This window comes from Haliaeetus leucocephalus, unplaced genomic scaffold (genome assembly GCF_000737465.1).
Source record: "Haliaeetus leucocephalus isolate CR32 unplaced genomic scaffold, Haliaeetus_leucocephalus-4.0 Scaffold866, whole genome shotgun sequence".
NCBI classification, from domain to species: domain Eukaryota; kingdom Metazoa; phylum Chordata; class Aves; order Accipitriformes; family Accipitridae; genus Haliaeetus; species Haliaeetus leucocephalus.
In genome coordinates this window covers 2,170,796-2,190,706 of record NW_010973302.1, presented here as the reverse complement: position 1 = coordinate 2,190,706, position 19,911 = coordinate 2,170,796, and the positions used below count along the sequence as shown (strand labels likewise).

The following is a 19,911-nucleotide window of genomic DNA, read 5'->3' as shown; positions in this document are numbered from 1 at the left end:
TTTGAAGGAGGGCAGAGAAGGGTGAGGCAAAGGGTGGTGGGAGAGCTGAAGCAGGGAATGGGCCCTTCACCAGGATAGCCAAAGTGATGAGAAGGACACAACGAATTCTTGTTGGCTCTGTGGGATCCATGGGTATGGGACAGATCCAGTGGTCCGAGGGCAGGAGTGTCATGTTGCATCAGAGGGAAAGGTTTTGGATCCATTATTTAGACTAATGTCCCTGTTGGGATTTAAGGAGATGTATGACTTGTCTGGAAGCGAGGTGACCTGTCAAGTGGCTGCTCTCCTCCATGCGACAGGGCTGCCTTCCCATGCACAACAGGGCTGTCCCAACCTGCACATCCCATGAGCTCAGTCCTCATCTGGGGTACAGACATGCCAGCTGTCTCTTTGTGATGAGCCAGAGTTGTGGCTTTGCCCTTTTCAAATCCAGTCTCAGGAAGACTCCTTGAAAATGAGAACAAATTAAACTTAATTTGATGCCCTCAAAAATAGCATCTTAGCCAGTGCTGGTCAGAAGGAGGTCAGATTATTTGCTTGATATTCAGCACCATTTCTTTTGGTCTCTGCACTATTAAGCCTGTTAAACTCTTCAAGCTACAGCTGACTCCTGGGTGTTTAAGGGAACTTTCCTTTGTGCCATATTGGCTGATACCGCCCTTTGCTCCTCTCTGAAGCACCTGGCACTGGTTGCTGCTGGTGACATTGGATTAGATGGAGCAACTCCTGTGCAACAGCAGTAGTATGGACAACTTTGCTGTAGATCTGCTTGGTACTACTTTTTCCGTATGTACTTTTTTTTGGCCAAAAAACTGAAACACAAGATCTATTCCCCCCCCCCATCAAATGCCAGTTATCTGGGTATTTACCTGTCAGTGGGGAATGCTGTCATTAGTCACAGGCCCTTATTATGGGCCCTGTAATCGGCTCTTTTATAATAACCTGCAAGTGTTCTCCAGCTTTATGAAAATTTCAGCAAAGCCTGTCAACTGAAAGCACCAGTTTATAGATGAAAACCTTCACCCCCGCAGCAGCGTTTTGCCTCTCGGGGAGAGCTGGCGGGCGCAGGACCACAATAGGGTAATTGCAAGTCATCTCGTTAGCACGTACAAACGTTGGATAAATATACTCTGGAACTTGAAATGGCATCGAGGGGGTCCTGGCAACATAATGAAACATTAGCGCAAATGCGGAGGGTTTGTCGCTAATGTTCTTGCTTCACAGTATGGATTTTTTTTTTTAATCTTTAATGTGAGGTTGGGGAGGGAGTGGTTGGGTACGTGCTGAAGCAGTTCAGCTAACAAAGGTCATATGAGAGTCTTGTCACTGTTTGGAGAAGAAGGGGACCAGACAGGGTTGAAATGGGCATCGGCAATGAAAGAGAGGGCTCTCGAATTGCAACTGGAGTTGTAAGGACTAAACCTGTCTCATGAAAGCAAACGATAAAACCCCTAGCTCTGAAAAAAGAGGGCTTTAGGATATGTTTGGGTTTGGGTTTTTTTACCCAGCTTTGAGGTCTTAGGAGTTGGAAGCTGTTGTACAAGCTCCTCCTAAGCTTGGAGGGGGCTTCTGGAGGTCATTTGGTCTGACCTTCAGTTATGTCCTTGGTCTGCCCAGGAAGCCTTATAATCTCCATGAGACTGTGACCTTATGTCTTCTGCTAAGTGACCTTGGAGGTCAAAGAGCCTCTTCCCCGTTTCCTGCACTGGAGGGTCACCTGCTTAGATCTGAAGCTTTTAGGACTTCTTGGTTTCACTTTGGCATAAAAGATGCTGGAGGAACAGCAAGAGTTCATGTCCCGTGTACAGAAATGTCACTGGCCAGAAACCAAGGCCACCACGACAAGCACAACATTGAAGTGCTTTAACACAAACTGGTGAATGAGCCTGAAGAGGAGGGAAAGGGAAGAAGGGCTGCATCCAGGAGAACCTCCCTGCGGGTGAGCTGTGAAATGTGGAGGGACTCACCGTAGGGCCAATGGCAATGGTGGGAAATAACCTGGGATAAGAGGAGAGGAGAGTAAGGAGACCAGCGTAGAGCCTATCAGAACAGACAGGCGTTAAGGAGGAAGGCTGTCTTATGAAAATCCAGTCGTGGGAAGTTGGGAGGGCATGTGGAAGACTTGCTTGGATGTCTGGGATGGCTTTAGGGTATGGTTGGCCTTATTGTAGAGGGAATGACTTTGGCAGAGGGGACAGCAGACTTCCTAGGAAGGCTTTGAAGGCTTTGTGGTTGGAGGGAACACATGAAGAGCAACTTCAGTGCTCTGGAGAAGAGAAGCCAGTTGGGGTTGATTTTTTCAAGGGACTTAAATTATTCTCAGAGGAAATTGAAAATTCTCTAAGAAATGCAGTCAGGTCTCTGTAACAAAGCTGGATAAGGTGTCCTGCTTTTCTGGCTGAAACTGCTTGCTCCATGGGAGTGCTGTGTGTTTTCCATACACTTCCCAAGTGTCATTCAGGAGTACAGTCAGAAGTTGTTGTGAATGTCCAGGTTTCTCCATAAGGTGTCCTGCTGACTTTCTGCTCTCTTGTTTTTGCCTGTGCTGTTGGGATGGGAGTGGGAATGGAAAAATTAATGAAAAAGCATTTCTATTGGCATGAAGTGCATCTAAAAGGGTTTGATCAAGGATGGGCTGGTTGGATGGGTCGATGTGTCAGTCATGGCATCGTTTTCCGCGTGCTGTTATGGATCTTAGTGAAATTCTTTCTGCTGAGGAGCAACGTGACCCTCAGGCTGCCAAAGGGGGATGTGTCTAACCAAACCCCAAAACTCCCTCATGTTCTCAAACTCCCTTGTGGATCCATTTTGTGTTTTATGGCACGTTGCCATCGTGTTACACTGTTAATGTGCCAAATGCGTTTTCTAACGCTTTTCAAAAGATGCTCTTTAACCTTTCCTGTGTCCTTCTGTCAAGTGCCAGAAACACTGAAGTCTGCTTCTACCAGACTGCTTTTCAATCCTGCTTGTCTCTGTGCATTGCTGTGAACTTAATTACCTGAGCCAATGTGTTTTCCTTGTCTGGACTTGTTAGTTTTTTGAACATCAGAAATAAGCACGTTGCCTTCCTGTGCCGCCCGGTCCTGTCCAGGGGGATTTCTGCTCCACGGGCAGATACATGGAGGTTGGACCTCTGGACTTCCCTTTCAGGTGGACCGCCTAATCTGAATAACGGCAGAATAACCTCGCCTACGTCACGCTGTCAGCTTTTATGACTTTAAAGTCAGGCGCATCACTTGCAGCGGAGCGTGTCTCTGGAGTGTGGAGGAAGCCCAGGCTCTTTTCAAGCTTTAATACCTATTGGAGTGTTAAGGAGAAAAGAAATAAAATGTAAATAGCTCCTACTGTGTTTTCAGAGGGTTGACTTGTAGATCATTAGGTATGAAGGGACCTTTGTTGCTTTTATCCAGTTAATTGTCCTTCTGTTGGAGGTGATGGTGGAGGGAATCTCAGCCTTTTGTCCAAGCAGCTCCAAACATCTCTTTGGCTGTCTGGTGGTCATGGTGGGTTCTTGACCCTGGGATGCTTCTGATGCAAAAGCTGTGGACCCAAGCCTAGGGGCTGACCCTGGCTGCACCGGCTAGGTTTGATTTCAGTTTCAGTAGCTCCTGGCAGCTTGGAGAACAGTCTATGGAGATGGGAGGTGATGCTGGCTGGGATTACGCTGCCCAACCGATTTTATGCAATGATGGGTAGAGGGCTGGTGAGGACAGAGAAGCAGAAGCAGTGACCTTGTGAAATCACTGATGTAAGGTTTTTCCCGTTTAGAGATTTCCATACAATACTTACAAGACAGTCGGTTCTCGTCTTTCCCATCCCCTAATAATGTCTTGCACTGATGAGATAGTCTCTAAATAACTTTCTCAGTGGCTCTAAAGGCCTTAAACTGCCAAGCCAATACCAAAAGCTGTTATAATAGCATAGATAATGGCCCTGTTAGTTTTTATCTCTGGGACTTGGTCCCTATCAGGTGCTTCTCAGGCAGCTAAAAATACCCAGGCTGCACAACAGTGAGCAGGGAGCGGTGTGGGTATAGCGAAACCCTGTTTCTGGGAGGCAGGAGCGATGCCTTTGAAGTTCAACTCTGAGATAAGCAGGAGTTTTCAGCCAAGTGGATGGCCTAAAAGAGAGCTGGTGCAGGATAAAGCTGCTCTCTGCTGCATCTGGTGGCTCAGGTGGCAGCAGTGTTCCTGCTCTGCACTCACGGCTCGGTCCTGAACAGGAGAGACCTAATGATAGCTCCAGAAAGGATGGGGTTTTTTACATATAAATATGAAATATAACTGATGAAAAGAAACTCATGTGCATTTATGTAACTCTATAGTTTAAATAGGCATGTCTATCTTGCGTAAATAACATATGTTTATAATTGCATAAATAAATACCTTTTAATGTTTATATAAAGTCCATGTTATTTCTATGTGTATCCATAATTGGCTACACTTACAACTGTAAAACATAAATATGTCTGGGATAGCATGGCTTGTGTGAGTGGCTGCTGCATTTAATTCAGCCACTTCTTCCAGTTAATGGCAGTGGGCAGGAGATACTTGTCCCTGTGTCCGGAACCCTTCTGATGTGTTTTGGCTTGCTGTCATGAAATCAAAGGCTGTTTCAGAGCAGCATAAAGAAATATTCCTCATCTGTCTCAAGTTTTCCTTTTTAGTGTTTGCTGTCCCTATTTCCTCTGTCAGTTTTCATATAAAGGTCTACGTAGAGACCTGATGGATGATCCAGAGCTTTCCCTGACGCTGCACAATTATTCTGTGGTTTCTAGGCTTTGTCCCATCTAATTTTAAATATTGCCTAACACTTTTCTTCTGACTCTTCTCTTTTCCTAACCTAAATAATCCAGTCGGCCATTTTTTTGGTTAAAAATCATGTGTGTGTGTGTCACCATTGCTGTCCTGTCATGGGAAGCAGTGATGGAGGGTCCACCAGCCTGTGCCTTTCCCATCCCTGCCGGCCAGGCAGGAGGGATGGGGATAAACCCCATCAGCTGTGGTCCCCAGCCTTCAAGTGTAACAACTTCCCTCCTTGTTTCCTTTGGTTTTCAAGAATTTTGCTTTCTGGCAAACTTGTGCTGGAAAAGTACAAAAGAACAGATATTTACAGCCATGGTGCTTTTCTCAAATGCCCTTAGGTTTTTTTGGAAAGCTTTGGGGGTTTGGCTGGTTAGCAGAGGGGCTTGAACATACCCTAAAAAAAGAGTCTTTATGGGAAGTGTAATCATGAGAGTATAAGAAGTTACAATATATTGTTATATGCTGCTATACAGCTATATGTGCTTACAAAACAATAAACCAAAACCAATTTTTTTTTTTCCTGATCTTGGCAATATATTGGTAAAAACTGCAGGTGCTGGGTAGGAAGGTAAGCTCAAATCCTCCTTGTAACTGCTGCTTTGTGAAAAGTAGCCCATTCCCTTCCAGCACAGATAGTGCTGTGAGGTTTTTTTTGGTCATTGTAGTTGTTTAGGTTTTCTCCATTCTCTGCCCCATCCTACCAAAGCAGTGTCTTGGGCAACACCTGATATCTCAGTGTACCATGGCCAAATCCTTTCGAGCGCAGGTCCATGTAGGACTTGCACCCCAATTTCAGGGTAAATAGGATGTAGAAGGAGGGTTTGGCATCCAGAAGATTCCTGGCACAGGGGATTGGATGTGTGGGATCGGGACACGGGAATCATTTAGCTGCAGTAGGACGGGTATGTGGGTCTAAAGTCCCAACCCTGTGTGCAGCTGGGGTTAATGCATCCTGTGTTTGGGATCCAAGTGACCCCACCCCAAACCTGCTGAGAGGCAGAGGTTTTTTAAGAATTATCATTTTATTATTATTTTAATACTTAAAAATTATCATTTTATTATCATTATTTTAAACAAAATAAGACAGAACCTCTTGCACGTTCACTCAGGTGGCAGTTTGTGAAACTATTTGGTCACCAAAAATTGCATTAAAAAAGTAATGTTGGTACCTGAGCAATTAATGTAACTTAAGTGCAAAAATACTTCGTTAAATTTTTTTTTTTTTTTTCCTGCAAGAGCTGTTCTGGCTGTTGGAGCGGAACCAGCATTTGGGTGTCTTTCACCAGAAACAAAATTTTAGTGTGTTTGTTAAGATATACATGAAAATAAAATAGCATATGCTCCTAGAACTGGAAGGTGGACTTTGTTTCTCAAATATTCCTGTAGCCCATGCAGACTACAGGAAGCCCACAAGGAGGGTTCCTCCAAAACCTCCCTGCACCTCCTTTGCATGCCTGACCGCAACTTTTTGGTCCGTTTTCTCACCGTCCAGGTTCCCAAAGGCACTGACCAGAACTGGGCGCAGAAGCTGTACGACCGGCATGCCAGCAGCCAGCACTTCCAGAAGCCCCGCATGTCCAACACCTCCTTCATCGTCCTGCACTTTGCCGATAAGGTAACTGGGTGTGTGTTGCGTGTGCTGGGACTTGAACGCAGAAATGGGAAATGCATGGAGGGGGGAAAAAGAGCTTCATGAAGGAAAATTAGTTTATAGCGCCGTTGAGCTGCTTTTTGGTGATAGGCATGCCTGGTTGGCAGTAATCTTGGTTCGGTGCTCAAATCTAGATCAGCTTAAAGGACTTCAGCCTCCAAACTATTGCGCTAAGCTTTAAATAGTTGTGCTTTCTAGAGGAGAGAAAAATCCTCTTTCTTAAAGCTGCGGCAAAATGAATTTCTGTAAGGGCAGCTTGACTGAAAATGTATTGGAAAATGGAATTATTTTTGAAAAGCAGGAGCTGCGAGCATGAGCAAGGCGCAGTGGGGAGGAGCGTGTGAGAGGTGACCCTGTGCTGATCCCACCCTTATGAGGGAGAAAATGCCAACTGTGGGACTCTAAATCCCAGTGTCTGGTCCTATAGGGTCTTGTCCATGAGCTCCAGCTTCATTGAAACCTTGATGTGATAGATGTCACTCACAGCAAATAAGAATCTTAAAACCTTGCAGTTATCCAAAACACATGTTTGTTGGAAAGGAAAATGCAAGACCAGTGTCCAGGGAGCCAGATGACATGCAACTGCTGTGATCCTGTATAGGTGCTTCTCCAAACCAGGTTTGCCCTGGATGCAAGCAGCACTTCTCGTGGCAAAGGCTGATACTCGCCTTTCCTTAGGCATGTGATTTTGCACATGTACCCTTCACGAACGATAGGTCTTTGCAAGTTTTCCCTCCCTTTTTTTTTGTGGTCAGTTATTTCAGCCAACTTCAAATGTAAAAAAATAATATAAAATTTTCTTCTGTCCTCTCTAAATTCTTCTTTTGCATCCCAACCCTCTGCAATTTTAAAACCAAAAGACTTACAAGAGATGTAGCCAGGGCATCTTTTGAGGTTTACTGATTAGCTTGCAAGGAGGTCAGGAGTAAACAAAAGAGTCTGTAGAGGTACTGATGGTCTTTGCATTTTTACCCCTGGTTTCCATGGAAGTGCAGTTGGGTGTCCCATACAGAGCAGTTTAATGACTAAGAAACAATCTATGTTTGTGAGGGTTAATGCATCCTGTGAGGGTTTTGCTTTCATTCAGATTCACTTTCTTTGATAATAAGTGACCTTTAAATTCCAGTTGTTTCCACCCCTTCTCCCTCTCTGGTTTTTCAGGTGAGCTCCTGACAGTAGGGGAGCAGTGGGACACAGCACCTTGTCCTTGTGTGGTTGGACTTTACCCTCTGGGCTTCTTCCTTTGTTTCTTGCTAGGTGGAATACCAGAGCGAGGGATTTCTGGAGAAGAACAGGGACACCGTGTATGAGGAACAGATCAACATCCTGAAAGCCAGCAAGGTAAAAGCAATGAGTCGGAAGGTAATTAGCATAGCTGTTTTCCAAAGTGTGAGCTTCATGCTTGCGTTCCCATGCTGTGCCACAGCACATCGTGTAGGCAAAAGTGGTTGGAGGCACCTTGCATGAACAGCAGCAAAAAAGGCAAATAAATGGGATGTGGAGGAGGGAATAAGGGGGGAGAGGAGGGATGAGGCTGCTAGTCGCACCCAGGTGTGGATATGCGTGGTCCTCTGCTCTCCTTCACCCTGGTGTCAGTGTCCTGTTGAGGTGCATCAGAAAAATCCTTTCCCAACCTGCTGATCCTCTTCTTTTTTTGTTACCGAGAGCAAAAATCAGGAACAGTCAGTTATAGGGCACTGTAAATCCTGCTTAACTCTTGGAGCTCCCCACCCATCACCTGGCACCGAAGGAATTCTCAAAAGCATGTGGAGCCACAGGTGATCCTGGGATTAAAAGCCATGGTCAGCAGTATAGTTTGTATATTATGGGTAGCGTTGCTGACTCTACCACCATTCTGTATGAAAATGGCTGTTCCCCTTAGCTGTAGTCCATCATACTTGGCCCTGCAGCTTTTAATTACTTTAATAATTAGTATGCAAAAAATAGTGTTAATATACAATGCTAGAAATCTAATGTGAACTCTGCTGCTCTAGAACTATTTCACACTGCTGCCGATATGTAATATTAACAAATTAACACATATTGATGATCACACTTGCTGTTGCTCCTGGATTACAAGATTTTGTGCAATGTACCTTTCCTCTCCCAAGTATTGTACAAACAACTTGTCGACACCTCACTGCATCAAGTGCCAACAGACGTACTGACTGACCTCGAATGCCAACTCTCCTGGTAAAGAGCTTTTTGGCACCTGAGGTTTGAAGTCTCCGTTAGTCCTGAGGGCTTTGAACTCGGTGGGGTGTTGGAAGCAGAAAAGCAGTAGCTGTGGGATTCTGCAGGCTTCAGCGTGGGTCGTGCCTGCAGTAAACGAGTGCTTGGCAAGTGGGCTTCAAGTTGAAGACTTTACAGGTGCATGTATGAACCGAGCAGATTTTACACTGACTTCCAGTACTGCAGTCGTCTTCTCCATGAGCACTTGGGTGTTCCCTCTGCACTTGGGTGGGTTGGGTTAGAAGTGTCAGTAACACAGACATCTAAGGATTTTCAAATCCTTGTTGTTTAAAACCAGACCAAAAATTCACCCTGCAACCTTTCATTGTCAATTAATGAGTTGAGACTTTAAATTACCTTAAAACTGCCAGAGGCAGCTCTATTATTAAGAAGTTAGTATGAAAATCCAGCCCTGCAAAGTTCATCACACCACCCAGCAGCCAAAATCGAGACTGCATGACTCTGGGGCACCGTTGTTTCCACCAGACCTTGTGTGTGGTGTAGGGAAGGAACTTTTCTGCTTATCTCCAAAGCATTTCAAAGCTTCTCCCAGCATGGGTCAGCTTGTTAACTTGCATATATTTTTTTGCATAACAAATTTTGAATCCCCCCTGCATGTTGCAAGCAGATGCATCAAGTATCCAGATTTCTCCTTTTTGTGCTACCCTCCCTTGGGTTTATGTCTGGGTGTGACCTTCCAAATGCCACCCTAAATAGAGGGAGGAAGTATTATTTTTAGGAGCATTTTAAGCAGGAGTTTGTTCCTGGCAAAGTTAAGAGAGATGAGAATGGGAAATTAATTGAGCATTGTCAGTGTCTTGCCCTGCATCTCAGCAATGAATTCTTATGAAGATGGCAAGGTAGCAATTTTCTCATCCATGGGGGTAGTTGTGAGTCTAATAACTCTGAAGCTGGGCTTTAATAACTCCCAAATCAGGAGCTCTGTGTGTTCGGGAAGCTCACAGCTTTCCCAGGGTAAAAACTGGGCATGATTAGAGCTTATTAGAAACGCCAGGTAACTTGCAGGAATAATTGATGCTGTGTGATGAATTATTTAGCCAGTGCTGAAGTTGCTGTTGTAGGTAGTGCTGCAGAACTGGTCGTGTCTGATAGGGATTTCTGCTTGACTTCTCCCCGTAGGTGCAGAGGAGAGATGTAACTCATTGGAGTGGTGTTGTAGAGTGGTGGGGACGGTGCCACCTGCAACACATTCCTTAAAAAAAAGAATTTTTAAAAAAATGCTGAAACAGGTTTATTAACAGCATCTCCTCCTCTTCTCTCTCTCATATATAGGGACCATAACATGATATCAGAGCAGGCTGTGCTTCGGTTTAATAGCAAAAAAAACCCCGAGCCCTGCTCCTTGCAACTGATTTGCTTGACCTAAAAAGCCATTAATGTGTATGCCCCAGGACCAAAGATTTGGGTTTACCTGGCCTGCAAACTAAGCTAATGCTCCTTGGGATCAGGCATTAGGACCTTGTGAATTCATGGTGGTGGCTCTGTAGATGACACCAGCATCTGCATTTGTGAGCTAGCTTAAAATATTCTCAAATGCACTTGGCTCTGAGAATCTTTGGGTGATAGTTTGATGAACTTCTGCCTTTGAGCCATTTCTTTAATGACATGGGAGCGGTGGCTGTTGTCAGTCCGTGCCGATGCTGTGCTGTCCCGGGAGGAAGAGCAGCGTTTCCCTCAGTAGGAACTTCCTCACCCTCTTCATGCAAAGCCTCCAAGACCTGATTTTCTGTTCATGCTTTTGCTAACCATGTTGGCCAGCAGATTCAGTTATCCTGATTTTTTTTGCCTTTCACCTGCCATGTCCCCTCCAGGGGTATAAACAAATAAGAATTTTTTTCCTTTTGTTGTAAAAAGCAACCTGGTTTCTCTGAACCAAAAAGAAGAGCAGTGGCAGTGCCGAGCCTGCTGCTCAGATGTGTTAATTTGACTAAAACTTAAATTTGTGCTGCAAAAGGCTGTGCTGCGAGGACTTTATCCTGTACTCAGGATCAGGCCTGCATACAGTATTCACTGCGTTCTTCTTTATGTTCCCACTAAAGCAATATGCACAGCAAGGGGGAACACTCAGTTTAACTCGGCAAGGACTTAAACACCTCTCTGTCAGCAAGTGCATCACTAGTGAAGCGCTCCCACCAAGGCAGAATTGCATTCTGCTAATTAGAATGCCATTAATGCTGTCAACAAGATGGTGAAAGAGACTTTTTAAAGGAGCTAATTAGTTTTGTTAGTGCTGGTCAGCTAAAACAGTTGAGAGTTGATGTTCTTTGAATTAAGGAAACAGATTTGAATACTGATTGAAAGCATATGGGCATGCTGTTAAGATATTATATTCCAGTTCTCTATAATTATGAATTATGCACTAGTGGTTTTGACTCTACCAGTTGGGAAGGAGGGATCTGTCCTTCTTGTTTATCCCCCAGCATCCGTGGAATAGAGTCTGGGCTGCTAAAGATGATTCCAGTTACACCAGTCTTGCATTACACAAGCTGAAAGCTCGCCTCTGAGGTTCTTGTTGAGTGTTTGTGCAGGAGCGAGTGCTCCTGTTATTAATAGCAGGTGGACAGAGGGGTCGATAGTGTTCACAGCTATGCATTGAGAAGGTATTTTGAAATCTGAAATTACACCTGGGGGTTTTACCACATTGTTAAGCATGAGATAGTAAAGTGGAGCCTGTGTTGGATATCTTCCAGCATCAGGCACATGCCACCCAAACTTCCCGTGTTTGCAGGAATCAAAGCACCCAAGACAGTGACATGTCATCGAAGTACAACAGCTGTCAGGATGTCTTTTGTTGAGATGGAGGGTTAGGCAAAGAAGGTGTGAACCTTTATTCTAGTAGGAGTTGAGTGAGCTGCAGAGATAAAAATAAAAGCTGTGAGTATGAAGCAGATCCTTAGCAGGTGCTGTCCTGGAGCCTACAAGCAATTTGCTAATGTAATGCAAACAGTTTCCTTTCCACAGTGGTATTTAGGCTGCCGTGCTAGCAAGGTGTGCGAACAGTCTGCGGGACCAGGGCTGGAAATGTTCCTGTCTTAGTCCAGGGATGTGGCAGAGAGCCAGGCAGCCCTTTACAGCACCAGACTGTTACTGTCTATAAAGCAGTAAATCTCTGCATTTTTCTCGGGATCTTAATGGAAATACAACGAAGTTTGGCTTTTGGAGGAGCCTGGGATGGAGGCAAGAGTGCTGTGCGGTACACTACTGCCTCGTGTCGGTGTTTTTTTGCATGGACGTGTCAGGCACAGCGTGCCACAGAGAAGGGAAGCGTGATGCTGGTGCCCTCTCCTACGGATGCTCCGGAGCGGGCATTTCTGGTGGGCTGCACGCTGCTGGGACGGCATCACGGGTGCTTTGGCAGTGTCACCGGGCTGGAGCCCAACTCAGCTTGGTGATAAGTGAAATCCCACCCAGTGACAGTGATTTTTCTCACATTTAAGAATTTACTATTTGAATGTAAGTGCAGCTGTAACGGGAGCCAGTGTGGGTGCATAGCCAGATTCGAGATGTGAAAATTTAACAGCCCTGCTAAACAGACCAGATTTATTGTGATTTAGTATTCAAGTTCCCTAGCCTAATGCAAATTTGAAGATCCTTCCCCTTAAAAAAAAAAAAAAAAAAAGGCATTAACTGCATTTGCCAGCTCACCTGTTCTCCCGTTTATGAAGCGGAAATGTTGCTGCTGGCTTGCCAGAAACCCCAGACTTCAGGGATCCGAGGAGCTAAATGCAGTGCTTCCAGGGCTGCAGAATGGCAGTCCTGCTGTCACCTTGCTTGTTCATGCTGAAATACAGGTAATTAGTGAGGAAGTGCTGGTGTCTCTTAATTGTTTGGAAAAGCAAGGGTATCTCTGGGGCTGTGGTGGGAGCGGGCTGCTGCCTGTTCTCATGGGGAGACCCCGTTCCTGGGGCATGAGCTGTGCAGGCAGCATCCTTGCTGTGGTCAGGACTGGATGAGTACCTTGAAATGAAGCCTGGGAGCAAGAGTCAGTTCATGTTCAGGAGGTTTTGTGCCTTGGACAGTGCTTCAGTGATGCAGCCTTTCAGCTAGCCATCCTCTTTTTTTTTTTTTTTTTGCTTGTTTGTTTTAATGTGCACATTTCAAGGTTTGATGAACTACAAAACAGAATGGCCAATGGTCCTGCTGACGTGGTTTATGTAGGCAATGCTTCTTGCTTTTGCTTTATTGCCCTTTATCCCCTTCCTGGTTTCAGATGGGTAAAAAATGACCAGAGCAATGTGACTTGGGTGGGTTCATTCAGCAAAGAGCAGGGCCAGAGGTGCTCAGGCATTGTTTTTCGTTTTAGTATCAAATGGTGGCAGACTTATTCCAAGATGAGAAGGATGCTGCACCCACCACTTCCATGGCAAAAGGAACATCCAAAATCAGTGTCCGTTCTGCAAGACCAGTGATCAAAGCTGCCAATAAGGAGCACAAGAAAACTGTGGGGCACCAGGTAATGTATGATTTGAGTTGACGGCAGGGGAACAGAGCGAGTGAATCCAGACGCATTTTTATAGTTCAGATTTTGTTTCTTCCATTTGAAGCAGAGATAAATAAAAAGCTGTTGTGTGGATAAGTGAGGAGACCTTCCTGTGACCTGGGTTGAGGATGGGAACAGTTTGGCTGTTGCATTTTGGACACCTGCTAGCAGTGTCTCTGGAAGAGCAGGCTCGAGTAGTCTTGACTGGAAGCAGTTGAGACATGCTCTAAGCAGGGCGGAGGCCACTCTGGGATTCACTGGACTGTGTCCCAATGTACTATGGTGCTCAAAAATTGCACAACTTGAGAAAAAGCATTTTTTTCCCCTGGGTGGACAGTCAAGCAGTGCAACAGGGGCCTAGAGAGGTTGTGCTGTTTCCACCCTTGGAGATTTTCAAGACTCAACTGGGTAAAGCCCTGAGCAAACACTTGTTGCTGTTGTACATCATTGAACTGGAAGCCCTCAACCCGCCAGTGTCTTCTCTGAATTGCTCCTGCATGTGCCAGGCTGACGGGGAGGTTCATGCTATGTCACATCTGGAGGCTGGCACCGCAGGTGGTTTGCAGTGCCTGCCAACTTGGGTTGCGCCCTACAGCACCTTCATCCCTCTTCAAAATGAATGGTTTTGTCTTTCAGTTCCGCAACTCGCTGCATTTGCTCATGGAGACTCTGAACGCCACCACCCCGCACTACGTGCGCTGCATCAAGCCGAACGATGAGAAGCTCCCCTTTAAGTAAGTAGGCTTTCAGATGAGCAAGTGGGTTCAGCATTACAGCAACAGAGTGTGCTTTGGACTTGACTTCTTGCTAAAGAGATTGCCCCGCGTTGTAATGTTGCTCCCGTAACTGGAAGGTCCCCGTAGTTTGCTGGAGTCAGTTCTCTTGCGTTTCATTATGTGGTTTTTATGCCCCTGAAGGGAAGACTAATGCAGGTCCTAGTAATTCATAGATATAATCTACTAATACTGAGCATCCTTGCTTTGCAGTAGTAGGGTCTTTGTACAATTTCATCTCGGAATCACTTTGATTTAAATAGTTGCAGTACTAAACAGTGAAAAGTAGCAGAGAAAGAAGTGGAAAAGTGGAGACAAGTAGTTTGCTTGCAAAATGGCTTGTAAAATGAACAAAAATGTCTTGGTGCTTCCAAAATAAATGTGGAAAAAGTAAAGGCATGACTTGTATCAACATCAGGCAGTTTTCCAGGTGAGTGAACAGCTGAAGCAAAAAGCCAGTCTTAATCTTCCTCTGTAGTTCAGAGACGTATCTCAAGCTGTGAACATTGTGAGCAAATAGTTGTTAGCCTTGTTTAACCTCTTGATAATGTATTTGTACCCAATTTTGTTCCCTGTAACTCCAAAAAAGCCTGGCCATTAGTATGCAGGGCCCTCATAGATCTCGTTGTGATGTTGTCTAAAGGTGCTGGCATAAACTGCAGGTGGTGACATTTAAGAAAGCAGGTTATGACTGTAACCCATAAGCAGGGAGGCATTGCCCTCCAGCTGATGCAACGCACTCTGAGTGCTCCCAGGTGAGCATGGTGCCACCTCAGAGTTCAGAGATGGCTCCAACAGCATCCTGCAAAGGAGGGTGAAGCATCCGTAAAAAGGCTCATCCTTGGTCATGGTATGCTGGTGGATGTGTATCCACCAGGAAGCTTCCCTGGCTTGACTCTTCTCCCCTTGCAAACAGCAAAGTGAAGGATATTAATGGTTAGAAGACATTCAGGAACTGGCTTATGTTTAACTGATTCATTAGATGATTAGTTAGCAGCTCTGGAGAAGGCTATGTTGGCTGTCTGTGCTGGGACGGCAGTTTCTGTGGTCTGTTGTATCTATTTCATGTGCTGTTTTGTAGGTACAGCTTAGGGCCTCAATCTCTTGTTGCCTGTTGCGGAGGTTGTTCATTTAAATGAAATTCAGGATTACACTTTTTGTTTGATTGCTTTCTTTAGATAAAGCACAGAAGTATTTTTCTAGCTTTCTGTAGTGAAAGTGTGGTAGATGCTCTGTATGGTGAAATAGCTTCACCTTTCCAAAGGGTGTTTCCAAGACTCCGTGGACCTCCTCACCTCTACTTTCAGCCCATCCATCTTCACTTCTTTGCCTTTAACTTTACAATTCAGTTTTTCATGTGATGCTCAGGATACAGTTAATATCATTTTATAAATGTGCAAGCTCCTGGCTGTCAAGGTGCAGTAATTATCTAAATGAACTCCATTGTACTTCTAAGATGTTATGGGTAGCAAATACCAGGAGGATAATTCTGCTTGTGTCTGCTCGCAGTCTGACTGGTGACTCGGTCCGATGTGATGCTCCCCATCTGGCCAATGTCAGAGCTGTCAAAGCTCAGGATTTTGGGAACAAAGGGCAAACCAAAATAGACACAAGAACAGTTCTGGAGGAGCAGTGTGCAGGTGTCTGTCTGCAGCCAGCAGCTTTGCAGGAGTCACCATGGGCTGGAAATGATAAGAGGGTGCTTTGGTGTGGGGTGGTGGTGTTGCATCCCCATCTACAAGCCAGAAAGCACTGGTTCAAGTGTCTTGTACTGGGGGTTCTTCTGCAAGAGATTATCTCCCTCCTCACCCATCGTGGATTGCTTAATTGAAATTGTAATCTGCGAATCTTGGTCAATGTTGATCTAGCTGCCACCAGCTTGAGTAATTTGTATCCTTAGTGTGGCTCAAATAAAGTCTATTTGCTTGTATGCAAAACTTGGGTCTGGAGAATACTGGGATGTCTGTAAAGGAGTCTGCATTTCAGAGGCACTTGTGCTGAAAAACACATAGTGCCAGGAGGCATTAGTGAAAAGAAACATCAGTGGCACCGCTCTGACTTAATGTTGAAGTGGTGTCTTGTAGCATGCAGAACACTTGGTGTTATGTTTGTTGTTCAGTGAAAAAACACAGACCTTTTTCTCTTCCTAAACCACAACATTTTTCAGCTCACAAGAATGTTACCTTTTTGCTAAAATGAGATGTTTAGCCTGGAGAGAAGGGACCTAACAGCAGCCTTCTTGTACTTACAAGAGCTACCAAGAGGACAAAGCCATGCTTTTCACAGCGGTGTGTGGTGGGAAGACAGGAGTCAATGGCCATAAATTGATGTGAAAGATTCAGACTGGAGATAAGGAAACACTTTTTTTTCTTTTTTTTTTTTCTCTTCATGAGGACAGTCTGTCAGTGGATCAGGCTGCCCAGAGAGGTTGTGCAACCTCCATCTTTGGATGTTTTCAGCCCTTGACTGGATAAAGCCCTGAGCTATGGGTCTGCCCTCATACCTGCCCCAGCTTTTGAACATAGGAGATTGGACTAGAGACTTTACATCTTTGAGGTGAGAGGTGTCAGACTTCCAGCCTGGAGGAAATGTTGGCACCATACAGTGATATTTGCTGCAGCTGACTGCAGGCTGTGTCTGAGGTTGAACCCTCATGGAGAAGACCTCAAAGAGAGAGGTGTGAGGGCAATGCCTGATTTCAGCTTGCACCTTTTGACAATTTTCCTTCCAAATTCTGTTTCAGGCAGAGTTTGTGATCTCTTACTTGGGTTTCCAGGCCAAAAGCAACCTGTGAGGCGCCTCTACCTGCCATGGCAAGGAAAAGGAGTTCATAATAATGTGTGTTGTCCCACTTTTAAGCTCTTTATTTCAGCCTCAGTCTGTAGCTGGAGTTGTTGCTAGAAAGGGTCCTGGCTTTCCATGCTGATAAATGACTGCAGCCGCTCTGGTTACTGCTGTTCACCCCCACTGAGCAGGGCTTGGCCGTGTTGCAGAAGGTTCCCCTCGTGTACGACGTAGATTGCCCTGGGATCTTCCAGGACTGAAGGTTTCCCCGTCCATCTACCAGTTCTGTTTATTATTTATTGTTATGGAAATTGTACCCTTGTGGATTCTTCCTTGAAGTGAGTGACAGCCAAGACTGATTTTTCCACCCTGCATCGTGTTTGCGGTGTTGTAGCGAATAACTTGCTGTGGACTTGACAGGTCCAGGGAATTTAAAAATGCACAAAGTAGCAGGGGACTATTTCTTATGCTGCTTTTGCACAGCAGAGGCCGGGCAGAATTATTCATGCAATCTTGACCTGCAGGTATAAATACTTTGGGCTTCCAGGAAGGGACAAGCAAGTACCTGAGAAACTTTAGTTCCTCGCCCTTGTTCTGGAAACCTAAGACAACTATGGACATCTACATCTTATGAGTCCAAGCTTGATCCAGTGACCTCTTCCAGGGTCCAACATCTTGAACTCGAGAGCTGGGACCTCTTTGTGCATTTGGTGTCGAGGTGGAAGGAGGGAGGGAAAAATGATGGGGGACGCTGGTACCTGCATTTTGCACAAAGATAGACTGATCTGAAAGCCAGTTCATGCCAGGAACCAGAGAGAGCATGGCCCAAGTATTCAGCTGCAAGTGGGCACAGTTTTTTGGCACAAATTGCTGATGGAAATGAGCTGCTGGTGGTAAAGGGTAATGCCAGCTAAGAAGAGGAGGGCAGACAGCTGAGAGCAGAAGTACCTTGAATTTCAACCTGATGCCTACCAAAGGCATTTAGTCTGGATCATGAGCACCACTGTTCTTGGTAAACTTAACAGTCTGCAAACGTGTGGGACCTGTTAATTACTCGGTTTTGGTACGGACTTGAATATATCAGATGTATTTTGCTGTTGAATTCAACTTCTTTCTGGAATTACGTTGTTGCCCTTATAGCTGCAAAAGTAGTACTGTCTGGTTCATCAGGCAGCTTGTGGTGGGGTAGCCTGTTCCCTTCTTTATCATAATTGTGTTGCTTTACATAGCTGGATAGATTATGGCTCTGGAGAGTAATTGCAGCAGATTGTCATCTTGTCCCAAGAGTACCACTTGGCATTGATAGTAGGGCAATAGCAAGGTCCATTGCACTTGAAAAGCACAACGTCTTGTGACACAGAGAGAAAACGTGTGACATTTTGTGCAAGCTGTTCCCAAAGCAAGGCATGGGATTTGTGGTTATACTGAAGTTTGTGAGGGAATGGGTATGGACAAAAGCTATCCATGGATGTATGGGTTTCTTCAGCCCTTGTACTAATGATGCGAGCAGAGCTTTTTTCCACAAATCAGAAGCTAATTCCCGTTCCCAAAAGAGTCGGTATCAAGTTGTTTCAGGCAACAGTACGTTTTTCTTGCAGCATAGTGTACTGATGTGGGTATAAAGGACTGAATTCCCTAACCTGCACTGTGTGTATCAGCAGGGTCAAAATTAGAGATATTGCAGAGGATGCCAACATAAATGTTCTCATGGATGCTTTTAGATTGATGTGGGTTCCTCCTCACTGTGTTAATCTCGATCTTAAATATAATTGCAGATTTGATCCAAAGAGAGCGGTACAGCAGCTGAGAGCTTGTGGAGTGCTGGAGACCATCCGCATCAGCGCAGCTGGCTTCCCGTCCAGGTACCGTGCTGGGAATTAGGTGTGGTGTTGTGCTGCTGGTGTGCTTTACTCAGCAAGTTCATCATCTGGGGCAAGGGAGGGAGGAGAAAACACTAGTGTTTTCAGGACAAACAGGGTTTATTTAAGCTGGTTTACATCCAGGATAGATTTTCCCCTTTTTATATTTTTTTCATTTTGCAAAACTCCCATTAGGTCCTGGGTTCCTCAAATTGAAGAGATTCGTTATCAAGTGATGAGCTGCAAAGTGAGGCTGCCAGAGGGTGTGTTGTGTCATGTTTCAGCTGGTCCTTTTGGTTTGGTCCTGAGAAGTAATTTGATGTGATGAAATCTCTGAATGTGCTGGTGCATGATAGATAAAGGAATCCAGCTTTGATCCCACACGAAGGTGGACAGCCAGTAACAAGATAATGTCTCTGTATCCTCTGCATCCAGCTTGCCTGGGAGCAAGTGTTGCCCTAGAGGACTTCTTCCCTGAAACTCCCCATACAAAAGCTCCTTGCACTGTACGGTTTGCCTTCCTTTTTTTCTTTTTTTTTTTTCTTCTGACTTCAGACTCCTGCTGCAATAGTCATTTTGGCCAAAAATTTTTTGGTTATACTTGCAGAGAAAGAAAATAAGAGTTGTAAAATATTATTGCAGACTTTCACACTGCACATCCAAAGCATACTAGGCTTCAAACGCTTACATCTTAAAAAGGAAAGGCTATGGGTGGTGTGGCTCTTGCTAATTGTGATACAAAATTCAAAAGAGGTTTTTAGGGCCTAATAAATCAGAAAACATAAACTATAAATAAGCCCTGAAGATGGCAAGGGCAAATAATTCTAAAAATGCATCAATTGCGTTCTAGTGCCAAGCAGCTTTGTGTTAATGTCAGCATAGCCATCAGCCTTTTTATATGGAACAAAGGAGTTATAAATACACGCAGTAGAGTCGGCTAAGCGTGATGCTGAACACCATGAGAAACTCCCTGTCCCGGTTTTTGGGGAGGAGTGTGCTGCCTTAGTAGTTACTCTCATCTTCTGCAAAGCTGCAAACAGCCTCTGACGATAGCAGCTTCTGCGCGTTGATGTGAGGTGGTTCTGCTCCACTTAACGTCTGTTGGCCAGTGACCTCCATGGACAGGCAAAAACTGGTGATGGGATCTCCCTGGCCAGCTGAGCTCAACTACTTAAGAAGGAAAAAAAGAAAAAGAAGAAAAGTTTCATGGAAACCAATTTCTCTCTCTCCTCTGCCAGCGTGAGAGGGTGGCAGAGGTGCGTGGAGATTTGGGTCCTCATGTTGAGGGTCTGGCCCTGTTAGAAGA

At 45.1% G+C, this 19,911-nt stretch overlaps 1 protein-coding gene across 1 annotated transcript in view; it reads left to right on the top strand.

The window, feature by feature from the left end:
- The window catches only part of MYO5B (myosin VB), a 122,954-nt gene that overhangs the window by 47,225 nt on the left and 55,818 nt on the right, over positions 1-19,911 (top strand). The window contains exons 14-18 of the mRNA XM_010583079.1: positions 6,298-6,420; positions 7,714-7,797; positions 13,013-13,162; positions 13,826-13,923; positions 18,522-18,608. Of these exons, the coding sequence (XP_010581381.1) occupies positions 6,298-6,420; positions 7,714-7,797; positions 13,013-13,162; positions 13,826-13,923; positions 18,522-18,608 (542 nt within the window). The remainder of the gene's footprint in view (positions 1-6,297; positions 6,421-7,713; positions 7,798-13,012; positions 13,163-13,825; positions 13,924-18,521; positions 18,609-19,911) is intronic.